This window comes from Geotrypetes seraphini, chromosome 4 (genome assembly GCF_902459505.1).
Source record: "Geotrypetes seraphini chromosome 4, aGeoSer1.1, whole genome shotgun sequence".
Taxonomy (NCBI): Eukaryota; Metazoa; Chordata; class Amphibia; order Gymnophiona; family Dermophiidae; genus Geotrypetes; species Geotrypetes seraphini.
Window position 1 is genome coordinate 212,173,585 of NC_047087.1, and position 23,701 is coordinate 212,197,285.

A 23,701-nucleotide genomic window follows, 5' to 3' on the forward strand; every position below is an offset into this window, starting at 1 on the left:
GCTGTTGATCTGCCTGCTCATGATTTGGGGGATCCGGAAGCTGTTCTTACCTCTCTGATTTCTTATTTGACTGCATAGCCCTTCCCAGATTGGGGGATCCAGGCTTGTGTGCTGGAACTGCAGAACCTTTGGGGGCTCCGGATCATGGTGGTGATCCTGTTGTCTTACACTTAATCAAGTTTGCAGCTCTGCCGAGTCTTACTACTGCAGCTTTGCAGGAATTGAGCTTACCCACTTGGCGGGCTCCTTCCAGACTTTATAGTGGACAAATGCCTTCTGCGACCTTTCCCTGGCATCCGGATATGAGTTTTGGGGTCATTGAGCTGTTTGACTTTCATGAAAGTGCCTTGAAGAATGCTAGAGCTGTGTCCCGCTGGTATCCCTTGGTACAGGAGTGTAAGCTTTTGCGGCAGACCCAGGTGGATTCCTTGGTGATACAAGTGACCCAGCGCACCAGTTCGGGAGGTGTTGTGTGTGGCAGGACCACCGTGTGGCTGGATCCTTCAGGAAACTTTTAGAAACAGCCAATTTGGGCTTCAGAGCTGCTGTGGTGTCATTATTTGTCATTCGCACCTGTCTCTCTCGGCTGCGCATTTTAGAGACTTAAGATCTTGTCTAACAAATTTTGATGGAGTCATAAAAAGAAACTGCATTCCATCTGCACTTCAGTTAAGGTTTTGATACGGTTTCCCTTAGAAGACAAGTATATAACCTAACTAGCATAGGGATAGGACAGGTAGATGTTAATTTGGTGAATTGGTAAATGATAGAACTCAGGGTAGAAGCTACTGGAGTCCATTCTACTGAAAGTAAAGTGGACTAGTTGGGTGCTTGAGTTCACAGTGCAAAGACTTGTTTCTTTTCTTTATCAATGATATCGCAGATGAACATGAGAGAAAAATGTCTGTTTACAGATATTATAAAAATCTGTAATATAAACACTTAGGCAGGAATTCATCAAAAGGCATTATGGCTTTTTAACATATGTTAATGGAATTAGCGCACACTAAGTAGCAAAGTCCTATTCTATTCCTGTGGCCATCAAGTATTTAGCATACCCTAATTCCATTAACTCACATTAAAGCCATAACGCCTCATGATGAAAACTCCCCAAATCTAAATGATAATTAAGATTTTCTCTGCATAAGGTGCACTTTGTGCTTTTTTAATTTTGTGGTTACCATTATGTATTAATAAGATTATATTGTGTGTATATGAAAAATGGATGGAAGAAATTGCTTTATAATTAGTACTATTATTACTATTACTATTATTACTATTATGGAGGGTGGGGTCTGGGGTGGAGCAGGGACAGAGCTTGGGTTGGGGTATTCGGTTGATATTTGTTAGACTTGACTTGAAGAAGTTGAGAAACACTGATCTAAAGCAGAGTTTTGCTAGCACTTGGCTTTAAATGCTAGTCTGGTTTTAGTTTCTAATTAAGCAGCCATAGAAATATTCACATAACAACGTCTTTATTACAGTACTAATATAACCTCAGCAAGCTGGTACCCTAGCCGCTACCTATTGACTCATTAATTTCAGCATAGCTGATGGATTTGTGGGAAATAGAAGCCTGAAATAACTGGCATGGTTTCTGTTATTCAATAAGATGTGTCTGGTTTTTGAAGGTTATACAAGCTGATTAACTGTGTATATCACATATGCTTATTGTGACTAATTGGGGCTGATGACACATTCACCTTCTGTAGTCCACAAGGATGAGCAGTGCATCTTTATTGTTCAGATTTTTTCTTCATTTATTTTTACCCCAAACTCACTTTACCTAATTACTGTGTCTCCTAATGAATATCTGATATGTTCTGTTCCCTTAATGGATATAGCTATTTCATATTTCTATTAAATCACTGGCTATCTTCCACCCTTGTTCTTAGGCTAGTCTCCACTATCTTCCTGATAAATTACATTCTTCATGATGCATCTTGATTCAAAGGCTTAATGGACATAGCTATGCTGCTTAAATTTTGCAGAAGAGTCTGAGAAATTGGAAAGAAATCAAATTTGTTGCAATTTTGCAGTATCTGCTTAGCATCAGCATGATAATGAGTATGGAACTGGGCATGCATACAAGCAAGCTCTTTGAAACTGGCAACATTGACTTCCCACAAAGACTCTGGAATGGGCGTTATGTGTTTAAATGGCAGGTATATTTTCCAAGTATTAGTATTCAAAAATTCCTGGCTTATATTGATTCTAACCAACATGCAATATTGCTAAATATTTATACTTACCACTTCAGGATGAATGTTATATGGCTTAGTAATTCATATGTGAGATCTGGTTAGCGCCCCTTGATGAATTCCCTCCTGATCTTCACTTTCATTGGTTTTGGAATCCAGTTTGCAAATATTTTGCAAGGTATATTTAAAAAATAATTTTTAGGTTTAGTGAAAATGACATACCAACTTTTGTCAATTCCTCCAATAAGAAGGATTGGGAATTACAATGAGAGAGAAAAAAATGTAGAATGTAACCAGGAAAGTTATAACTAAGGAGACAGTTCTTGTTATGGTAACTATTTATTTCTGAAGATTTGCTTACCTGTCTTCCTATAAACGCATCAAAGTGGGGTGTACCAACAGATTAGCAAGCAAATACAATAAAATACAACTCTGTTACATCAGCGCAGAAATCTGTACCTTAGGTATTATCCATCTATAGTTGCAAACCGCTACAGAAGGATGTCAGTCACATCTCTCAACTCCTCCACCCCTGGAGTATAATGCCCTCTTCAGTTTTTCCTTCTACAAGCAAATTCAGAAGGTGCTCTGCACTGTTTTTATTTTCCTACTTTCAGGCATTTTTTGTATTTTTCCCTTGGCTTTGGTGCCTGGAGATCCCCATTCTTGGGGTCTCATCTGCCTGGGAGAGGATGCAGACCTGCAAGGATGGGCTACAGCTCACAGGGCAACCCCTAGGTGTACCTGTGGAGCCAGCCTGCTTTGTGATTCATTGAGGCTTGTGGTCCGTTTCCCTGGAAGTCTGCTCGCCTGGTGATTTATCAACAGGTGGTGCCTGTTGAATGCCATTTTGTTGGTTGGCACTGAACATGCTGACTTTGGCTGCCAAGCAACTGGGAGAGGAGGGGGATTGACCATTTCCCATACCCAAAGGTTTCTGCTCCTAAACCCTAATCTCAGTTCAGCACCAGGGATCGAGATGGGATAAAGCTAGGTGGAACATAGTAACATATTAAATGACGGCAGATAAAGACCCGAATGGTCCATCCAGTCTGTCCAACCATACATGCTCCATAAATTATTAATTTAATTTAAATGGTCCTTTTTCTTAGATGTATCTGGGCCAGAAACCCAGAGCCCTGCCTGATAGTGTGTTTAGGTTCTATCTTATGGATTCTCTTTTGAAGCTCACTCCAGCCCATCTTAACCATCCCAGCCATCATAGAAATGTGATGGCAGATGAAGGCCAAATGGCCCATCCAGTCTGCCCATCCACAGTAACCATGATCTCTTCCTCTCTAGAGATCCTATGTGACTATTCCAGGCTTTCTTGGGAGCTTGGTTCTGGAATCAGTCCAGTTTGTGGTCTCTTTGGGGTGAGGGAGCCTTGCTGAACTCTGAGAAATGTCTGACATACACCACACACATATTTGAAGAGAAAGAAAACACCTCTTTCTTACAAATTTGGGATATCAAGGGCATAGGATATCTGTGGGGCCTCTATGTAACAACCCTTTGGGTATCAGGGAGCTGGCTGCATATTAATCCCCCCTCCCCCCACCGGTCGCATTGTGAAGTTGCTTTGGGGCAGAGTACTCAGTTGGTGTCCGACCAACTAGCAGCCCGAAGATGGGTAAAGTTGAACCCATCCATGTCCTTGGTGTTGGGTCCAATGTTGACTGGTCCCTGGGCCTACCATCAGTAGAAGTAAGTGAAATGAGAAAAACAACTTTCAAGGTAAGATACTTGAGATGAGCCATAGACATTGGTTCAAATAGAGGTTTCATCAATCTAGCAAGAACTACATTGAGGTCCCAGACTACTGGAGGTGGTTTGAGAGGTGGTTTCACACTGAAGTCCTTTCATGAATCTGGAGAAAACAGGATGAGCAGTTAGAGGTTTACCCTCAACTGGTTGGTGAAAAGCTGTAATAGCGCTAAGGTGAACTCTAATAGATGTAGACTTGAGTCCCGAATCAGACAAATGCTAAAGGTAATCCAAGACCAGTGAAACTGAGATGGACATTGCATCATAGTGATAAAGAAGACACCAGGAGAAAAAACGAGTCTACTTTTGCTGATAACATTTTTGAATGGCTGGTTTTCTTGAGACTTCTAGAATAAGTCTCACCGGTTGAGAAAGGCAAAGCTCTGCTGCATTCAGCCCAAGAGAAACCAAGCTGTCAGGTGTAGAGACTGAAGGTTGGGCTGTAGCAGTGAACCTTGACTCTGTGTAAGAAGAGATGGAAATATCGGCAGAGGTATTGGCTCCTTGATGCTGAGTTGAAGTCTTGGGCCACTGAGGAGCTATAAGAATTATGATGGCTATCTCCTGTTTGACTTTAACAAGACGCGACCTGAAAATTGTCACTTAGAACCCTGTAATTATAAGGTCGTGAAGAGTCTTTAGAATGTGAGGCATGGGTGGAAATGCGTGTCCAATCCAGCAGAAATGCATCTGCCTCCAGATGGTGAGGCAAGTAAAGTCTGGAACAGAACTGGGGCAGCTTGTTATTGTGGGGAGATGCAAACAAGTTGAGGAGTGCCCCACTGAGTGAAGATGGAATGGAGAGCTGCCGAGTTGAACATCTATTCATGAGGCTGAAGCATTTTGCTGAGCTTGTCTGCTAAGCAGTTCTGTTCCCCCCCCCCCCTCCGAATGTAGACTGCTTTGAGATAGATGTTCTGAGCAGTCGCCCATAGCCAGATTTTTTGAGTTTCCTGACAAAGCAGAAGAGACCCTGTGCTTCCTTGCTTGTTTATATAGTACATCGCTACTTGACTGTCTGTGTGAAGCAAGTGGACTTGGTTGTCTAAGAGATGCTGGAAAGCTTTGAGAGCATAATAAATTGCCCTGAGTTGCAGAAGATTGATATGGAACTTCAGTTCTTTGTTGGACCAATGACCTTGAGTCTGAAGACCATCCATATGTGTCCCCCAGGCATAAGTTGATGCATCCGTTGTCAAAACTTTGTGATGAGGGGCCATGTGAAAAAGTAGACCCCTGGAGAGATTTGATGACATCATTCACCACTGCAGCGACCATCGAAGAGACGAGGTTACAGAAATGTGTTGCGAGAGAGGATCTGTCGCTTGAGACCACTGAGAGGCTAGAGTCCATTGAGGTGTTCTGAGATGGAGCCTCGCCAGAGGAGTCACGTGGATCGTAGATGCCATGTGTCCCAGAAGAACCATCATTCGTCTGGCAGATATGGACTAGAATTGGTCCATTTGATGACAAAGCTGAATTAAAATATCCTGACAATCCTGTGGAAGGAATGCTCTCATTAGAGTGGTGTCAAGAAGAGCCCCTATAAATTGAAGCTTTGAGACGGTTGAAGCTGTGATTTGAGGAAGTTGATATCAAATCACAAGTTCTGAAGAAATGAGATGGTGCGATTTGTCACTAGAACAATATCTTGATATGAAGTGGCTTTGATGAGCCAGTCGTCTAGATAGGGAAAGACTTGAAAACCCTGAGATCTCAAGGCCGCTGCTACCACTACTAGGTACTTTGTGAAGACTCTGGGAGAAGATGCCAGGCCGAATGGTAGGACCTTGTATTGGTAGTGGTGATGTGCCACTTGAAATCTGAGATATTTTTGGGAAGCCTGGTGAATTGGGATATGAGTGTAGGCTTCCTTGAGATCCAGAGAGCATAGCCAATCATTGTGAGCCAAGAAGGGGATATAGAGTGGCTAGAGATAGCATGCAAAATTTCTCTCTGATTTGATTTAGCAGGAGCAGCAGGTTGGGCCTTGGGAGGACACTGCTGCTTTTGTTTTTTTCTACTGTGGCCTTACTGGAGCAGAGGCTTTGGCTGAAAAACACCTCTGATAAGAGGAAGTAGGCCTGAAAGGGCTCGATGACTGAGGTTTTACTAAGATGTCCCATTGAGTTTTATGAGCAGTGAGCTTTTGGGTTACAGTATCTATAGAGTCCCCAAAAAGCTCATCCCCTAAACAAGAGATGTTGGCCAGTCTATCTTGCAGGTTAACGTCCATGTCCGAGACTCTAAGCCATGCCAGCCTTCTCTTGGCCAGAGACATAGAAGAGGCCTTAGACATGAGCTCAAAGATGTCATAAGCTGAGCGAACCAGATACTTCCTTAATTGAAGGATAATGCTCAAGAGATTTTGGAAACCCTTCAACTTACTAGAGGGAATATATTTTTGATATGCGGGAAACTGCTTCATGAGCTGTTTCAAGTAGCATGAGAAATAGAAATTATAGTTGATAGCTCTATTGGCCAAATTGGAATTTTGATATAGCTTTCGACAAAATCTGTCCATAGTGCGGCCCTCCCTACCAGGAGGGACCGATGCAAAATCTTTTGATGGAGTAGATTTCTTTTAGATAGACTCCACAACCAAGGATTGATGGCATGAGTTGAGGTTTATCAAATCCCAGAAGAGAGATTATTCTATATAGAGGGAATTCCAAGTTTTTGTAGAAAGTCTCTCTCAAAATCCCATGCCAAAAAGGCTTTAGCATGTCCTTAGGAGCTGATCGTAATCCAAAGTTTCCAGAAACTCCTCACTGTATTTGGAATCAGCCTCCAACTTCACGGAAAGGTCCTTTCCCAGTTGTTGAATAAATCGAGAAAAGGAAAGCTTTTCAGTATGAGAAGAAGCTCTAGTTGGAGAATGCTTTGGAGGCTTTGAGCCAGAGAAACCTCATCATCAGAAGTGGAAAGTGATGGTTCAGGATTAGAGTCATCCTGCAGATCAGAATCTTGTAGGAGAAAAGACTTGCGCTTTGATCTATGACATACTGGTGTCAGGGTCACTGAATGCTTGCGGGAGACCTTTCCCAACTTCATCGAGCTCTTGTCAGAGTGTCTGGAAGACGATGAGCAGATGGAGATTGGTGCCTGGAAGAAAGATGGGTGGTCGGACTGAAGCAGTGCCGAGAGTCCTTGGAACGCACCGATGGAGCAAAGCGTCAGGAGAAGTGATTGGCACTGGTCCCCAAGCTCCTCTCGAAGCAAAGCATTGAGCTTCTGTTTCAAGGTAAGCACTGGTACCTGTGGCTTCGATGCCTGTACCGTATGTGCTGCAACACGTTCCAGAGAGAATGACTCTGATGACGAAGCACCCCTCGATACTGGAACCAGTTGCTGCAGGTACTTACGCTTGGTCTGCATGAATTGGCTCAATACCTTTATGACCTGTGACCCTGATAGGGAAGGGAATGGCTTCTTTGGCTATCCTGAGGGCACGATGGGCTGCAACACCAGTGTCGATGCCGGTGCCTCAGGCGATGTCAATGTCTTCAATACTGGTGACTTCGACATAGACGGTGTTGTTGGTGCATCTCTCTCCATGCTGACACCAAAAAGTTTCTTCTGTTGAAGGATACAAATTTTGATGGTACACTTCTGAAGAGAAGAGTAGTGTTTACACAATTGGACACTGTGTTCAGGACCCAAACACTGCAGACACCAGATATGGGGTCCATTAGGGATATAGTGCGCGAACACTGACCGCACTTTTTAAATCCCGTCATCGGGCATGACATCAACGGGAACACCGCCTCAGCCAAGTTAAACTCGGTGGCTGAAACGTGAGTAAAGGCCCCTTCGGAACAAATCTGCGGACGGTGAAAATAGAATCTTTTTTAAAAAATGTTTTATTCTTTATTAACTTAAAAGAAATAAAGAAGAAACAAATAGACGCGAGAGTGGGAGGGCAAAAAATTAAACAACCATTGAAAAAGCATGACTTCTTAGCTCCGCACAAAACTAAAAACTGAGGAGCCGGGCGCCTACTTCAGGCGGGAAGGCATTCGCGCATGCGCGGAGTAGGCTATTGCGAACTTTCTGAAATCTTAAAGTGGCGATGTACTTTTAAAGTATCCGTACCGGGGCTCTGTAGACGACATCACCCACATGTGAGAATATTCTAGAATGTTGCCCAAGTAAGACTTGGGCTTCAGTGTCTCTCTCTTATATTTTTAAGTTTTTAGTTATATTTAGTTTTATTTTGTTAGTTTCTACTTTATTTTGTTCCTCTCATCTACCTTATTCATAGTTTTACTGAGTTCTGTACTTTTTTCTTTTAATTTTCACTCGGGCGAGTCAGAAAGCAACTTGGATAGGAGGAGTTTGACAGTTATAGAATTACTACATAACTGTCTACTAACCTAAAGGCCTGGCATGGTTAATTTTCAGCAGAGGCGTATGGTGACTGGAGATCGCTGCGGGGAGATCGTTGCTGGAGGCGGGACCAGTGGCTGGTGGTATCTCCGGATCTGTGGAGTGGGGCCATGCCTTGGACTCCTCCTCCCGGTTGTCCGCCGATGGAGGCAGAGTACTGTATTCTTCAGGAACTGCCCATGAGCATCCACCGCTCACCGAGAGCAGTGTGGCCCAGCACTGGATTGTTCTATCTCTGTGCATCTTCTGCCTGGATGTGATGAGTCAGGGCTGCAGCAGCTGGAAAGCCCGAGCTAATATCTGTCTCATCTGGACTTTTGCCGTTGGGATTATTTAAAATATGCTGAGGCAACAGAGCTACTTCAGGAAATTGGACTTCTGCCAGACTTATTTGATTTTGGTTTTCAATTTTTTCTTCCAGTTTATGAATTATTTTAAATTTTATTCCATTGTTTTTACTCCTATTGTTTTTATTTTATTAATTGAATTTCTCTGAATTCTATTGTTTAACGGTTCCTCTCTTCTATTCCTTTTTACATATTACTTTAATTCATCTAGATATCATTTACGTAGATGGTGCTCCTATCTGTAAAGTTAGGAATTTATATGAAATATTCTACATGCTACTCTCCTCTCCATTCCTTCCTGCCCTCCATAGTCCTCCCTACCCTCTTTTTACCCCTTCCTCTGTAATGTCGCCTAGAGCTTGTATAGGTATGTGCGATGCACAAATGGGATAAATAAAATTAATAAATATGCTGCCTGCTTGTCCTGGGATAAAGAGCCATCCTAACTTGTCTGTGTAGTTACATATGCAAATACCAACAATGAATATCGATGGCACACAACTTTTGGCTCTATTGCCAAACTGCTCCATTGTTGTCCAGAAAGGGCTTGAACAGTCAGTAAAGATTTTCAGTGGCATTATTTGGATAAAGCTGTTGAAATTCAATGAGTGCAACTAATTTGGTTAGGAGCCACTCCTTCCGGATAAATGCCCAAACCTTCTGAAAGCCACTTAAAATATGAACCTATTTGTTCTTGCACATAACGTCCTTTAATTAGCTACATACTGCTTTCCCAAAGACCTCGCTCCTTGCAGCTGGCTGTGCAGTTTTAACTTAGATGCTATCTCCATATTTATATTTTATTTTTTTCTCAAATATATAGCCATCTCTCCCAGCAAAGCTTGCAGAGTGGTTTCCAGTTATGTGTTTTGTATCTGTTCAATTGTGTCAAGAAGCAGTAACTGTCTATTGTGTGTGTCTATAAAGTGCTGTGTGTTCCCAGTAGCACCCTACAAATAGCAATAATAATCACCATAATTCTAAATTATACCTGATGTATAGAAACATAGAAAAAGCGGCAGAAAAGGGCTATAGCCCACCAAGTCTGCCCATTCCAAGTATCCCCCCCCCTGAATTTACTCCCTTAAAGATCCCACAAGAGTATCCCATTTTTTCTTAAAATCCGTCACGCTGCTGGCCTTTATCACCTGGAGTGGGAGTCTGTTCCAATGATCCACCACTCTTTCGGTGAAGAAGTACTTCCTGGAGTCGCCATGAAACTTCCCTCTCCTGATTTTCAGCGGATGCCCTCTGGTGGTCGAGGGTCCCATGAGCCAGAAGATATCATCTTCTGACTCGATGCGTCCCGTGATGTATTTATACGTTTCAATCATATCTCCCTGTTCTCTTCTTTCCTCGAGTGAGTACAGTCGCAACTTCTTTAGTCTTTCTTCATACGGGAGATCCTTGAGCCCCATGACCATCCTGGTGGCCGTTCGCTGAACCGACTAGATCCTCAGCACGTCCTTTCGGTAGTGTGGTCTCCAAAACTGAACACAGTACTCCAAGTGTGGCCTCACCATGGTTCTGTACAACGGCATCATAACTTCAGGTCTCCTGCTGACGAAACTTCTGCAGATACACCCCAATATTTGTCTTGCCTTGGAGGAAGCCTTCTCCACTTGATTGGCAACTTTCATGTCTTCGCTAATGATCACTCCTAGATTGCGTTCCTCCGTGGTCCTAACCAAGGTCTCACCATTTAGTACATAAGTTCTACGCGGGTTTCTCTTGCCCAAGTGCATTATCTTGCATTTTTTAGCATTGAAGCCTAGCTGCCAAGTATTTGACCATTGTTCCAGCAGCAGTAGATCGTGTGTCATATTATCAGGTAATAAGCTTTTGCCTACTATGTTGCAAAGTTTGGCGTCGTCGGCGAACAGTGATACCCTTCCTCTAAGTCCTTGCGTCATATCTCTTATGAATAAGTTGAATAGAATCGGGCCCAGGAACGATCCCTGCGGCACTCCACTGATCACGTCCGACGCTTCAGATGGGGTACCGTTCACCACCACCTTCTGAAGTCTGCCGCTCAGCCAATCCCCAATCCATGTAGTTAGAATGACTACTTCATTCCTGTTTGCAATTAGGAAATACTATATGCAGACTAAAATCCAACGTAAGCTTAATTTAGTTGTTCATTTTTTAAATAAATAAAAAGTACTTAAAAGAAATCATTGATGCAGAGAGATCTCAAGTTTTGCTCTGTGAAACACACAATATTGCATGTTAATAACTGACATAGATTACATTTCACTTAAATGGTACTCTAAACAGTTTATGAATTGTGGTTTTAATAAAACGAAACCAATGTTCATCAAGAGACCAGTGTTATATTCTGTCACAAGAGAGAATATGGCTACACTACTTTCTTGCAATATATATATAAAAAGACAAACAAAGTGCTTCTGAAGAAATCAACCAAATATCCTAGTTTGACCAAGAATGTTTAGACTAACTTTTTGCAGTATGTTAGCTTTTTAGCAGCCAGCAGTGCAGTTGTCTATACAGTATTAGTTTCATGTCTGGGAAACAGTCCTTTACTTAACTGCTTACTTGAACTGTTTTGCTGATTGACTTGTTTTTTTGCTCAAGTCTATGGTTTTTCTTTATATAATTCTTTGTGATAGTCACCCAATTAAAATAAGTGTGCCTCCCCCTGCCCCTCTTAGAATAAATCTAATTCAACATTCATTGAACGGCATTGCAAGATAGAAATCAATTTGGTTAGATGAATTAAATAATAAAAATCTTGACAGCTGACCTCAGGACATGAGATGCTTGATCAAGGCTGAAGGTTTCTTAAGCTGTCCCCAGAGAGATCTGTCATAAAGGTCATCAAGTTCATTTCCTTCGCTTGCCTTTGATACTTTATGCCCAGGCATCTTATTGAAGCTTATCAATTAATCCAAATTCTAAGGATATCAGAATGCAGTGACATTGAAGTTTTGCAGTCTGTATATTTTGAAAATGGCATCATGCATGAAACGTACTCATATGAGGTCCTGATTCTCTGAAATGCCACAAAAGGAAATATTTTTGTTAGCCAAATAGCAACTGTAGTAAATGGAGATACTAAATATTCAGCACCAAACAAATTTTTGGATTAACCTGAGTAAAGATATTTGCGATTCTCTGAGGACAAGGAGGTATATTTTCACATGTGGATGACATCATCCACTGAACTTGGTACGGTCACATACCAAGTGCAATGTCACTTTAAATTTTAAGGCAGTACCCTTAGTGATGGCTTGCAGGACCTGCAGTTCTTCATTTGCCATAGAAATGAGAAGCTATGTATTCATTGTTCTCAGCATGTCAAACCTTTTCAATTTTTGGTACCTTCCTGTCATCATTGTCCTTAATTTTTGTCATCATTCTTTATTTTTATCAAGTTCCTTCATGTATACCGCATTTGGTTTATTTTTCACAACTTTTTTGTTTTAGGCCTTTAGGCCACTTCCAGCCCTTTTTTCTTCCCAAGACCATTGATACTTTTTGGGTTACTTTCTACTCAAGCTCTCTGGGCGATTGAGCCCTTTCACATTGCATCAGATGTTTCCCCTCCAAATCAGTAACAAGCAGCTTCAAGAAATGCTCTTGATGCAATAGGATCATCTCAGGCCCTGATCGATATGTAGAAGAGACCACAAAAAGCCCACAAACTTCAATTCGAAAAACATTTTGGCACCACGTTGACATTGAGCATGGCTGATGGAGGAGAGGTTTTACATGGTCTCTCGGGGAACTCTTCTCCCCCTATTGGAGAAGGACTGGCTTTGCTCTCTAGGTCTCAAAGAAGCTTACACACACTCATCCATTCTACCTACTCACAGGAAATATGTTTGCTTTCAAGTTGGATCTTGTCACTTCCGGTACAAAGTCCTATCCTTTGGTCTAGCATCAGCTCCAAGAGTTTTCACAAAATGCCTTCTAGTAGTGGCGGCAGCCCTTCACTCATGGGGGTTTCATGTGTTTCTCTATTTGGATGATTGGTTGATCAAGGCTTCATTATCGCTATTAGCTCAGCATGCTGTCAAATCAACAGTTCATCTGCTGGAATTGCTAGGGGGGTTTGTAGTGAACTGCTAAAACTCATATCTGCAATTGACCCAGACGTTGGAGTTTATAGAAGCTCTTTTGAGCACTGCAAAGGGTCAAGCTTTCCTATATCGGCAGAGAATCAACAATCTCCTTCAGGAAAACTCTACTCAGTTAGTCAGAATTGGGGCACCATGATCCTTATGTCACCTCGCTGGCCATATCAATCATGGTTCCTCCTTCTGCTTTCAACACGAGAGCCCTGCAAAATACAACTGTTTCCAATGCTACTCACACATCCAACCCTCATTCATTAGCACTCACAGCATGGCATCTTTCACCAAATGCATAAATACCTACACACTTTTGGCTTCATTCTCAGCTGTTATTGAAGTGGCCAGAAAATCCTCCACATAAAGGTGTTACTGTTTTAAATGAATCAGATTCTCTACCTGGTGTGGCCTTCAGTCAATTGAACCTGTCACATGTCCACTCCCACATATTCTGGACTACCTTATTCTCCTCTCTAATTCAGGCCTCAAGACTGACTTGGTTCGAGTTCATCTCAGTGCCATTAGTTTGTTTCATTCGCCTATCAAACACCTGCCTGTAGCCTGGGATCTTAATGTAGTACTCTGTGCTCTTATAAAGTCTCCCTTTGAACCACTAAAGACTTGCTCACTCAAATATCTTACTTGGAAAGTGTTTTTTCTCATAGCCCTTATCTGCACGCTGGGTGAATGACAAGCTTATATGCAACTTCGGTCAAAATATAATTGGCTCTTAACTCACTTCTTGGATGGATTCATATGAAATTATAATCACTCTTGGCTTAGATGCAGCTCCAGATTGAAACACTAATGTAGTCACACAGCTTCTTTTACTTCCTATATACTGAACTATATTTACTTGACTACAAGTCATCATGCATAAATCAAGGGCAGTGTTTCAACTAAAAATAAGCCAAAAAAGTATGACCCTAGTATAAGTTGAGGCTCCCTACTCTCCCACATCTGGCCAGAACCTCTCCCTCCTTCCCATGTCTGGGGTACATAATTGCTCCCTCCCTGTCAGTATCGGTAGTCAACCCCCATTCCCATCATTGTGTACCTTCCAAAGTATCTTCTTTGGAGCCATGGCAGTGTATCAATCCTCTTCAGATGCCTGCTTCCTGCCCCACAGCATTCTTCTGGTCCATCTCGCTCCCTCTGATTCGACTTCCTGTTTGGCAGGACAGATCAGAGAGAGTGCTCCAAGGCAGGAAGCAGAGAGCCTAGGAGAATCACTGTATTGCCGCTGCTCTAAAAAGATATTTTGAAAGATAACAAAATGAAAGGGAGCAGGGAGTTGAAATGCTGAACCTACTAGCATAAGAACATAAGAATGTAGAAGGGATCATGCTGTTTCCTCCCTTGTGTCCCAATTTATGCCTCCTCCCTTCCTTCTGTGTCCCGAGTTTGTGTCCCCCCTCCCTGCCTTCCAACCTTTGTCCCAAATTCTTGCCCCTCCCATGTCCCAACGTTCTCCTCCCCCCCTCTTTTCTCCCTTTGTCCTATGTTATCCCTTCTCTCCCTTGTTCAGGGCTGTCCAGCTGGTAATGCCCCCCTCCACCAAAGCCAGATCAGCACTAGCAGTTTCCCTTGCCCACGAGTCCAGCAGGCACCCTCCTTCCCTATCTCGCACGGGTCCCGGCAGTCCCCCACCCTCATACCAGACCCCCCCCCCTCCATCGAAGCCGATTGTAGGGCTTCCTTCTGATGTCAGAGCGGACACTGTCTTCCTTCCAGCTTGACTGCTTCTTATCTTCAGCGCTTGCCGCACTTGTTTGCTGAAATAGCGCACAGGGGCTTTTTCACACTGCTGATCCAGTTCCGGTGTCCTGGAACCATAGTAAAATGATTGGAATAAATAAAAAAGGGACAATAGTAAAGAAACTTGAACAAATAAGAAGGATATTGTTAACAAAGGATCAGGTAGAGAGAGAGAGAGGGAAAAAAAGATGTACAGTGGTACCTTGGATTACGAGCATAATCCGTTCCAGAAGCATGCTCGTAATCCAAAATGCTCGTTTATCAAAGCAAAGTTCCCCATAGACAATAGTGGCAACAGCAACGATTGGTTCCAGAACCCGGGGTATGTACCTGTCGGGGCCGGGTGCTGCAGCGCCGTCTCCTCCATCCGCCTCCTCCGTACGTCATGAAGAACAACCCCACAGTGCCGCTTCGGGGGGGATGCTTTTAATGTGCCAGCCGCCGGAGAACCCGCAGTGCCGCTTCAGAGGGATGCCTCCTCCATCCGCCGGCCAGCCCTCCACGTCAGATGCCCCTTGCATTCTGGAGAGCCCCCACCCGAGCGCTGCCCCACCCGCATGCCGCCCACGACATGCACAACGCCGATGATTGACGCTGTGCACGTCACATGCAACGCGCAGGGGGGACGGCACCCCGGCCGCGCAGGCCCAAACAGAGGTCCTCCAACCTGCTGAAGGCACCCTGACGTGGAAGGCTGGCCGGAAGACGGAAGAGGAATCCCCCGAAGCGGCACTTCCTGGACTGTAAGTGCTTGTTTATCGGGGCAGTGCTCGGTTTGCAAGTCAAAAGTTTCCTGAGTGTTTTGCTCGTCTTGCAAAACACTCGCAAACCGGGTTACTCGCAAACCAAGGTTCCACTGTATAATTGTGTGATTTGCTGATCAAGAAGGATTTAGGAAAGACTAAATGCATTTTAAAAATTTGCTTTGCAGAGTTAAGGTTAAAAGACTTTTTCTTTGTTCTCTAGCTTATAACCATGAGAACTATTTTCCCCCTTCCCTTCTTTTAGTTCTGAACAGACTTCAAATTCCTGCCTTTGGCTACTTTCTTTGTTCCCTGGTTCAATCATGTGGGTTGCTCTCCCCCGCCCCCCTTTTTCCTGTCCTAGTACTGAACAGAATTTTCCCGCCTTTTATCCTTTCTTTGTTTAACGTTTAAATTGGTATGCCAAGAGACTGGCTTGTAGGGCCCCTGACTTGGGTTGCTTTCTGACCTAGCTGCTATGGAAATATGACCCTGAATCCCAATACTGAGAAGGAAAGTAGTCTGTTTGTTGAAATCTCCTCTATGCACTTTTATAATGATTGAATCTGTGAAATATGTATGAATGTTTGGGATCCCAAGAAATAAATAGGGTATGAGTAATGTTCAAATAGGATAATGTTCTAAAAATTATAGATACTCTGCTAGGTTTAAACTTTATGAACTGTGAAAACTATTCAGTCTGGCCAATGGCTTTTTTGACCTTGGACCTCTCAAACTGCATTCCAATGTTGCAAGAAACTATCAGCTTTTCTAGAGCAAGCATGCTGGGCTTTTTGGATCAGAGAAGTATTTTGATTTTATCTTTTAGCATAAATTTCTCTTTATAGTTTGCATCTAAAGGCTTTCTTTCTTTAAGGCTGTAATGGTTATAATGAAGGAGTATTTCTGTTTAGAGCATGTTTTATATTTCTTTAGTTGGAGACTAATTAGCTTGCATTTACAATCCAGCACTAAGATCAAAGAGACAAGCTGCTCTTGAAAGATATCATCATATCTTTTTCTTAGGGTAAATTTATTGTCTATATTTAATAATGCATACTTCTGGAATCTTTTCTGTTTTGTTTTGGGTTTTTTTAGAATAAGAATCTTTTGCCTGCCTATAAAAAAGCCACTGTTTAAGGATAGGATATATTTTCTCTTTCTAAAAGAAACATGTTTTTCATTCCTTTTGATAAACTGTCAGCTTCATTACACTAAGATAGTGAGGTCAGAGAGCTTTTTTGATTCATTCTTTAAGAACACTTATTATCATATGATTTTATATATTTTCCAATACATATTTTGTTCTTTATAAGCTGTTTAAGAGTTTATTATTTTCTTTACAGAAATGTACCAAACTTTTTCTATAATTTGTTAATTTTCTTTATAATGTGTTATGTTTCAAAGCTCAGGAATCACATGTAGAAATCACATGTAGAATTAGTCCTGCCTTCTGTATGTTTATATGTAAATGTTCTGACCAAGTATTGGATATTGGAAAGATGATATACCACAGTTAATTCAACAGTATATAAAAGGGTGCCTAACTTTGGCACTTTGAGAAATTCTCCTTAAAGATATGAAGTAGTCTTCTTGTGAGAACTTTCTCCCTCCACAAATATGGAAATAGCTTACAGTTATTATTAATTGGCATTTTTAATAGAAATTGAATAAAAAAATAATTTTAATTGAAAATGTATACATGTGTGCAAGTTATTAATCTAAGGCCGCTATGTTGGGTGGGAACGCAGTATACCACGCTCTCCCTTTATGAATCCCTCCTTAGTGGTAAATTAACATGTCTTTAAAACAGAAGAGCATATAGTACAGGGGTGCCCACACTTTTTGGGCTTGCGAGCTACTTTTAAAATGACCAAGTCAAAATGATCTACCAACAATAAAATTTTTAAAAAACACAACGCACACTGTACGCATAGAATTGTTAATTATCATTCCTATTCCGGGGTTTTTTCAAAGAGGTCAAAGCAGATGACTCTATGCACTGTCACCTCAGTAACAACCATACAAAAATAGACAAATACCCACCCCCTCCCTTTTTACTAAACCACGATAGCAGTTTTTAGCGCAGGGAGCTGCGCTGAATGCCCAGCGCTGCTCTCGACGCTCATAGACTCCCTGCGCTTAAAACCTCTATTGCGGTTTAGTAAAAGGGGACCATATTGTAAAATATAATATAGAGAGCAGATATAAATTCAGACACATTTTGATCACTAAATTTAAAATAAAATCGTTTTTCCTACCTTGTCTGGTGATTTCATGAGTCTCTGGTTGCACTTTCTTCTTCTGACTGTGCATCCAATCTTTCTTCCCTTCTTTTAGCCTGTATGCTTCCTCTCCTCCTGACCTCATTCCCGCCCCCCCCCAAGCCACTGCCGCTGCCATCGGATAACAGGCCCCCAAAGCCTGCCCGCCGCCAGCCAAGCTCTCCTTGCTTCGGGCCCACCAGCATTCCTCTCCCCGACGTCAATTTTGCCGTCGGAGAGGAAGTTCCGCTGGCCAGAACTTCCTCTCCGACGGCAGAATTGACGTCGGGGAGAGGAAGGCTGATGGCCCAAGATCGACCTATTGGAAAAAATGCTGCCGGGTCCTGCCTTTGAGGAAACAGAAAGTAGGCAGGACCTGGCAGCAAGAAGAGCAAATCGCAAGCGTCACTGACCTGTCTCCCGCTTTAGCCTGCGAATGGGGCTCTAACATGTGCGTGCCGGCTTCCCTTCTCTCCCCCCCCGACATAACTTCCGGTTTCAGAGGGAAGAGAAGGGAAGCCGGTACACGCACACGTTAGCCCCCGGAGCATAAATTCTCCAAGCCGTTTTTTTTTTTTTAAATGTTGAGCAGCGGAGGCAGCAGCAGAATTCAGGAGCAGGCCAGTCAGGAGGGGAAAAAAAGAGAAGGGAAAAAGGAAACCCGCTCTGCGATCGACTGGGGTCACCTGAGCGAGCGACCTGTCGATCGCGATGGATGTGTTGGGCACCCCTGATATAGTATATACAATAAATCTTGTACATCCCTATTGGTAGTAATGGGACTTAGTAAATCTTTAATGTGAAGAGTGTAAATTTGTTACAGGGATTTTGAATAAAATTAAATGTGTTTTTTTTAAAGGTACTGAGCAATACAGTGAGTACACAGGCTATGCCGAAACATATAGATGGAAACGAAGTCATGAAGATGAGACCCCAAGGTGAGCCACATTTTTTTAATCCATGATTCATGAAACAAAGAAAGCATATTTTGCCCACCACATGAACACTCGAGGCAATAAGACATACAGTCGACTCCACCTAAGTGCATGTCGGTTAAGCGCACGCTTCGGTTATCTGCACGTGACTGCAAGGTCCCTTTTTCTTTTTTTACATTAAAGTAAATGGACATAAACTCCGGATAATTGCACTTCTGATAAGCACACAATTCACTTATGTGCACAGATGTTATAGGTCCAACCGTCATTCTCTCATGTCACGTTCACTCCGGTTAACTGCATTCACATGTTCTGACAAGCCAATCAGACTCACCTTCGCAGACACACACATATTCGTACATATTAGATGAGCCACATGTTTCAGAACTACAGCCTAGGCCTAGCCAGGTGTTCAAACTTTCAGAACTACAATACTGTACCATGGAGTCGAATGGACAAAAATCATTGTCTTTGGCTGAACGTGTCGATGTGTAAAGAGACTTGACTAAAGGGGAGAGTCAGGTCTTTATTGCAAAACATTACAGTGTTCATCATAGCAGATTTCTCGAATTTACAAAAAAAAGAAAATGATATTGAAAGACTGGCAAAACAGCAATCCTACCAGAAAACAGAAAAGAATTGGGAAGGCTGGAGATGTAGGACAGGCGTTGCTACAATGGTTTGCGGAAGCTAGAAGTCGATAACTGCCAAACAGTGGACCTCTACTGATGGAGAAAGCAGCACAGTTATCTGAAGAACTGGGAGTAGAAGACTTCAAAGCGACAAATGGATGGTTAGAGAAGTGGAAAGTTCGTAATGGCATAAAATTTAAGATGCAGCATGGCGAAAAACAAGACGCAGATGAATTTAGTGCTGAAAGATGGGTCATGGAAGTGTTGCCATCAGTCATTGGTGGATATGAACCATGTGACGTGTTCAACGCTGATGAGATGGGCCTCTATTGGAGTGCCATCCCTGATGGAACATTGGCTTTCAAACGCAGCAAAACCCTTGGCTTCAATGTGCCAAAGGAACGATTGACATTGCTGCTCAGTTGCAATATGGATGATAATGAAAAGCTTGAGCCACTGGTAATTGGGAAGAATCAAAATCCTCGGTGCTTCAAAAACATTAAATGTTCCTGCATCTAATCTTCTTACAGTGCCTTCTGTTAAAATGATAGGAACTAGAAGACAAGACATGTTCTCAGTTATTGCCCCTCATTCTTGGAATCTTTTACCCCAACACATTAGAGAACTAAAAGACCTAACATTGTTTAAAAAAACGCTAAAAACCTTTCTTTTTAAAGATGCCTATGGAACTTAGGACTAATAAAATTGATAATTTTATAATCATTATTGAGTTTAATATATTTTTTTTATTATTCTTTTATTTTTTTTAACACAGCCATTATTACCCACCTTTTGTTTTTCCCTTTTATGTTTTTTCTTCTCTTCTATCAAAAACTGTAACTACTCCCCTACTTAACCACACATGTCATGTATGTTTCACCCACACATTATTTTAAATTAGGTTTACAATTAGTTTGTAAAGTATGTTATATTTTATCTACCAACAAATTTGTTTTTTATGTCACTATTAATATTGTACTTGTTTCACTTATTAATACATGTTATTTCATTGTACATCGCCTAGCAATTTATATAGGCGATTCATCAAGAATAAATAAACTTGAAACTTGAAAGTAGCAAAAACACATGGATGACCGCAACATTGTAGATTGAATGGTTACAGAAGCTTGACAATCTGATGAAAAGACGTAGTAGGCACATTGTAATGTGCGATAATTGTGCAGCACACAGCAATGACATAAGACTAACCGACATCAAACTCGTGTTTCTGCTGCAAAACACAACCTCTTTGATCCAGCCGATGGACCAAGGGATAATCGCAAACTTTAAATGTCATTACAGGTCACTCGTCTTATGATATGTAATGGCAGTGATTGATGCAAGCACGGAATCCAGCACCCGAGCTGCTGAGCTGAAAAGAAAAGTGATGGTGCATGACTCTCTTCATATGGTATGGGAGGCATGGAATCAAGTGTCATTATCAACGATTTCAAATTGCTATCGACGGGTAAGATTCGTTCACGTATCTGATGAGACAACTGAAGCAGATACTTCATCCAATGAACTCCCAGTTGGATTCTCGTCACAAGAGTTTGAGCTGTATGTCGCCGTTAACAATGATCTGCCCGCATCATCTGACAGCTCTAATTCCGATATCTGTACAGTCATTAAGAACACTGCAGACAACCAAGAATCTGATGATGACAGATATACTGCCGCTGTTATCACGACTAATTAACCACCTGCAGAGATTGTTTCCTTCTCGGACGCGCTGAAGTCCCTACACACACTGCGTTGTTATCTGGAAATAAATGGCTGTCACGACTATGGACAGTTTTACAGCAATCAGTAGTCAGATACACAGCCTGAATCATGTGCAGAAAACAATGATTATTTTAGTAAGAACATAAGAATTGCCGCTGCTGGGTCAGACCAGTGGTCCATTGTGTCCAGCAGTCCGCTCACGCGGCGGCCCCCAGGTCGAAGACCAGTGCTCTAAATGAGTCCAGTCTCGCCTGCGTACATTCCAGTTTAGCAAGACCTTGTCCAACTCTTGTCTTGAATCCCTGGCGGGTGTTTCCCCCTATAACAGACTTTAGAAGAGCGTTCCAGTTTTCCACCACTCTGAGTGAAGAAGAACTGGGACGGTTGACAACTACTGTACTGTAGTGTGTTTTTGGTTTAAAAAAAAGTTTATTGCATTAGACCGAATAGTACTGTTTCTACAACTGTACTGTATTACATTGTATTCAGTGTGTTTTTGGTTGAATAAAAGTTTATTGCATTAGACCGAACAGTACTGTTTCTACAACTGTACAGTATTACATTGTATTCAGTGTGTTTTGGGTTGAATAAAAGTTTTATTGCATTTGACTACAGCATACTGTAATTTTTCATGACTAACAAGTGGTACTCCTATTAAGCGCACATGGCGATCCGGTCCGAAGGGCATGCCTTTAAGCGGAGTTGACTCTATCAGCTATTTAAGGCTATATCTACTTTCACCAGCAGAAATACAAAGGCATTAACTGTTGAGGCATTTTCTCTGTGCCCACTGTTTGTAAAAGTACTACTTATAACTGTAACCTAGTACTCCTCAAGGGTATGGGAAAGCTTTAAAGTTGATTACAGGGGCACTGTTCAAACTGACTCTACCCACTGATGCTCAGTGAGGCTTTGTTGCAAGGAGTTGAACAACATCACAGGCTTTATCCTGTCTTATCTCAAGAAGACATTGAGTGTTTGGAATGCCATGTTTAGCACATGTTTAGCTATTAGTGAAGTATGCTAAATTTGTTATTTTCCACAATAAAATGCAGATATTGAAGGTTCATTTAATAAAATACTGCTAGATTGTTTGCATTAAATATCTTTTTATCAATGTATCATTGCTGCATGTGGAAACATAAGGGTTATAGCTATAATACCAAGAAACCTGCTCCATTAAGCAAAAATAATAGCAAATTTTAAGAAAAGTAATCAGTGGCTTTGAGGGGGCCCCAGGATGATTTTTAAAACATTTTTTAAAATTATTTTCTGATCAAGCACAATCAAATTCATGGTAAAATCCTTCAATTCATACAGTTTTCCCAACTTTAGTTTTTTCTGGAACAACCCTAACCTACACAGATATAAATTGCCCTCTTTGGGAATAATTTTATAGTGTGTTTTCCACATGTAAAGCATGTTGCACATGCAGAAGATTATTAGTATAAAATTATGTGAGTAAATACACATATTTATATGTACACGGGTGCCTATTTCTAAACTAAAAATGTATATTTCATTTTAACTATTTTTTGATGTTTTTATTAGAAATTCAATGCAGTACAAAGTTAAGTTAAAGAGCACAAATCAAATAATCCCCTCCCCCCCAAAAAAAAAAACCCAACATAACTCAAATGGCCAATTTTAATATACAATCTGTTACTCTAATATCACCTATTTTCCCTCTCCCAACCCACCCAAATGACTTATAACTTCCCCAACAAAGTAGGTCTGTTCAAAATGAATTTGGTATGATAATGACAAAAAAGCCTTCTAACTTCGCTATATCCTCAAACTAGTTTCTGGTAAGTTTCTTCCCCTCCCCCAAAAAATTTTATAATATGATTTCAAAGCATTATTATGCCGAAGTGCTGTCAGTTTAGACATTAAGAGGGGAATTCATCAAGGGATGCAAGCGAAGTACCCCCTAAGTCTAAAAAATATCAACTGAGTACCCCAACCACAGACCTCCCTAGGCCCACCCAAGCTCTGTCCCAGATCCCATCCCCTTTACTAATTGTAATGCAATTTTTTCCATTCATTTGTCATATACACAGCAGATATAAATTCTCAAAACTGACACATTTCAATCACTATATTGAAAATAAAATCATTTTACCTACTGACGATCCTCTGCAGGCTGCTGTAATTAGCTTTAAAGTTGAGACTGGGAGGCCAGGGGGGAAGCCGGAGGATGCTAGAGAGAAGGAGAAAACATGCAGGCCTTTGGTGAATTGGACAGCACTGGCGCTGTACCACATAGGGAAGTCAGCTGGCAGGCACCTCTCTTCCTTCTCAGTGTGCTGTGGAACACTTGGAATCTCAGGAGGCATGTGATGAGCTGGTTGACGTAGTGTATCTAGATTTTCAGAAAGCTTTTGACAAAGTTCCTTATGAAAGGCTCCTGAAAAAATTAAGGAGTCATGGAATAGGAGGTAGTGTTCAGTTGTAGATTAGGAATTGAGTATTGGATATCAGAAAACAGGATAGGATTAAATGGCCATTTTTCTCAATGAAGGAAGGTAGATAATGGAGTGCCGCAGGGATCTGTACTGGAACCGGTGCTTTGTAACTTATTTATAAATGTTCTGGAAATTGGAATGATGAGTGAGGTGATTAAATTTGCAGACTATGAAAAATTGCAGGCAGACCTTAGAAAATTAGAAGACTAGGCGTCCAAATGGCAGATGAAATATAAACACTTGCTTCATATTGGCAGTATATCAAATAAATTGAACTTAAAGGGATGGAACGCCTTTCGTCTGAGGAAAGACTAAAAAAGGTAGAGCTCTTCAGCTTGGAAAAGAGACCCTTCCCTTTTCTTTCATACCCTTCGTAATCAA

General features: G+C 41.7%; 1 protein-coding gene across 7 annotated transcripts in view; it reads left to right on the forward strand.

Annotated features, from left to right (window-relative positions):
* The window catches only part of PARG (poly(ADP-ribose) glycohydrolase), a 268,960-nt gene that overhangs the window by 190,102 nt on the left and 55,157 nt on the right, over positions 1-23,701 (forward strand). For all 7 annotated transcript variants that reach the window (XM_033942315.1, XM_033942317.1, XM_033942312.1 and 4 more), the window contains one exon: positions 18,423-18,501. In XM_033942315.1, the coding sequence (XP_033798206.1) occupies positions 18,423-18,501 (79 nt within the window). The remainder of the gene's footprint in view (positions 1-18,422; positions 18,502-23,701) is intronic.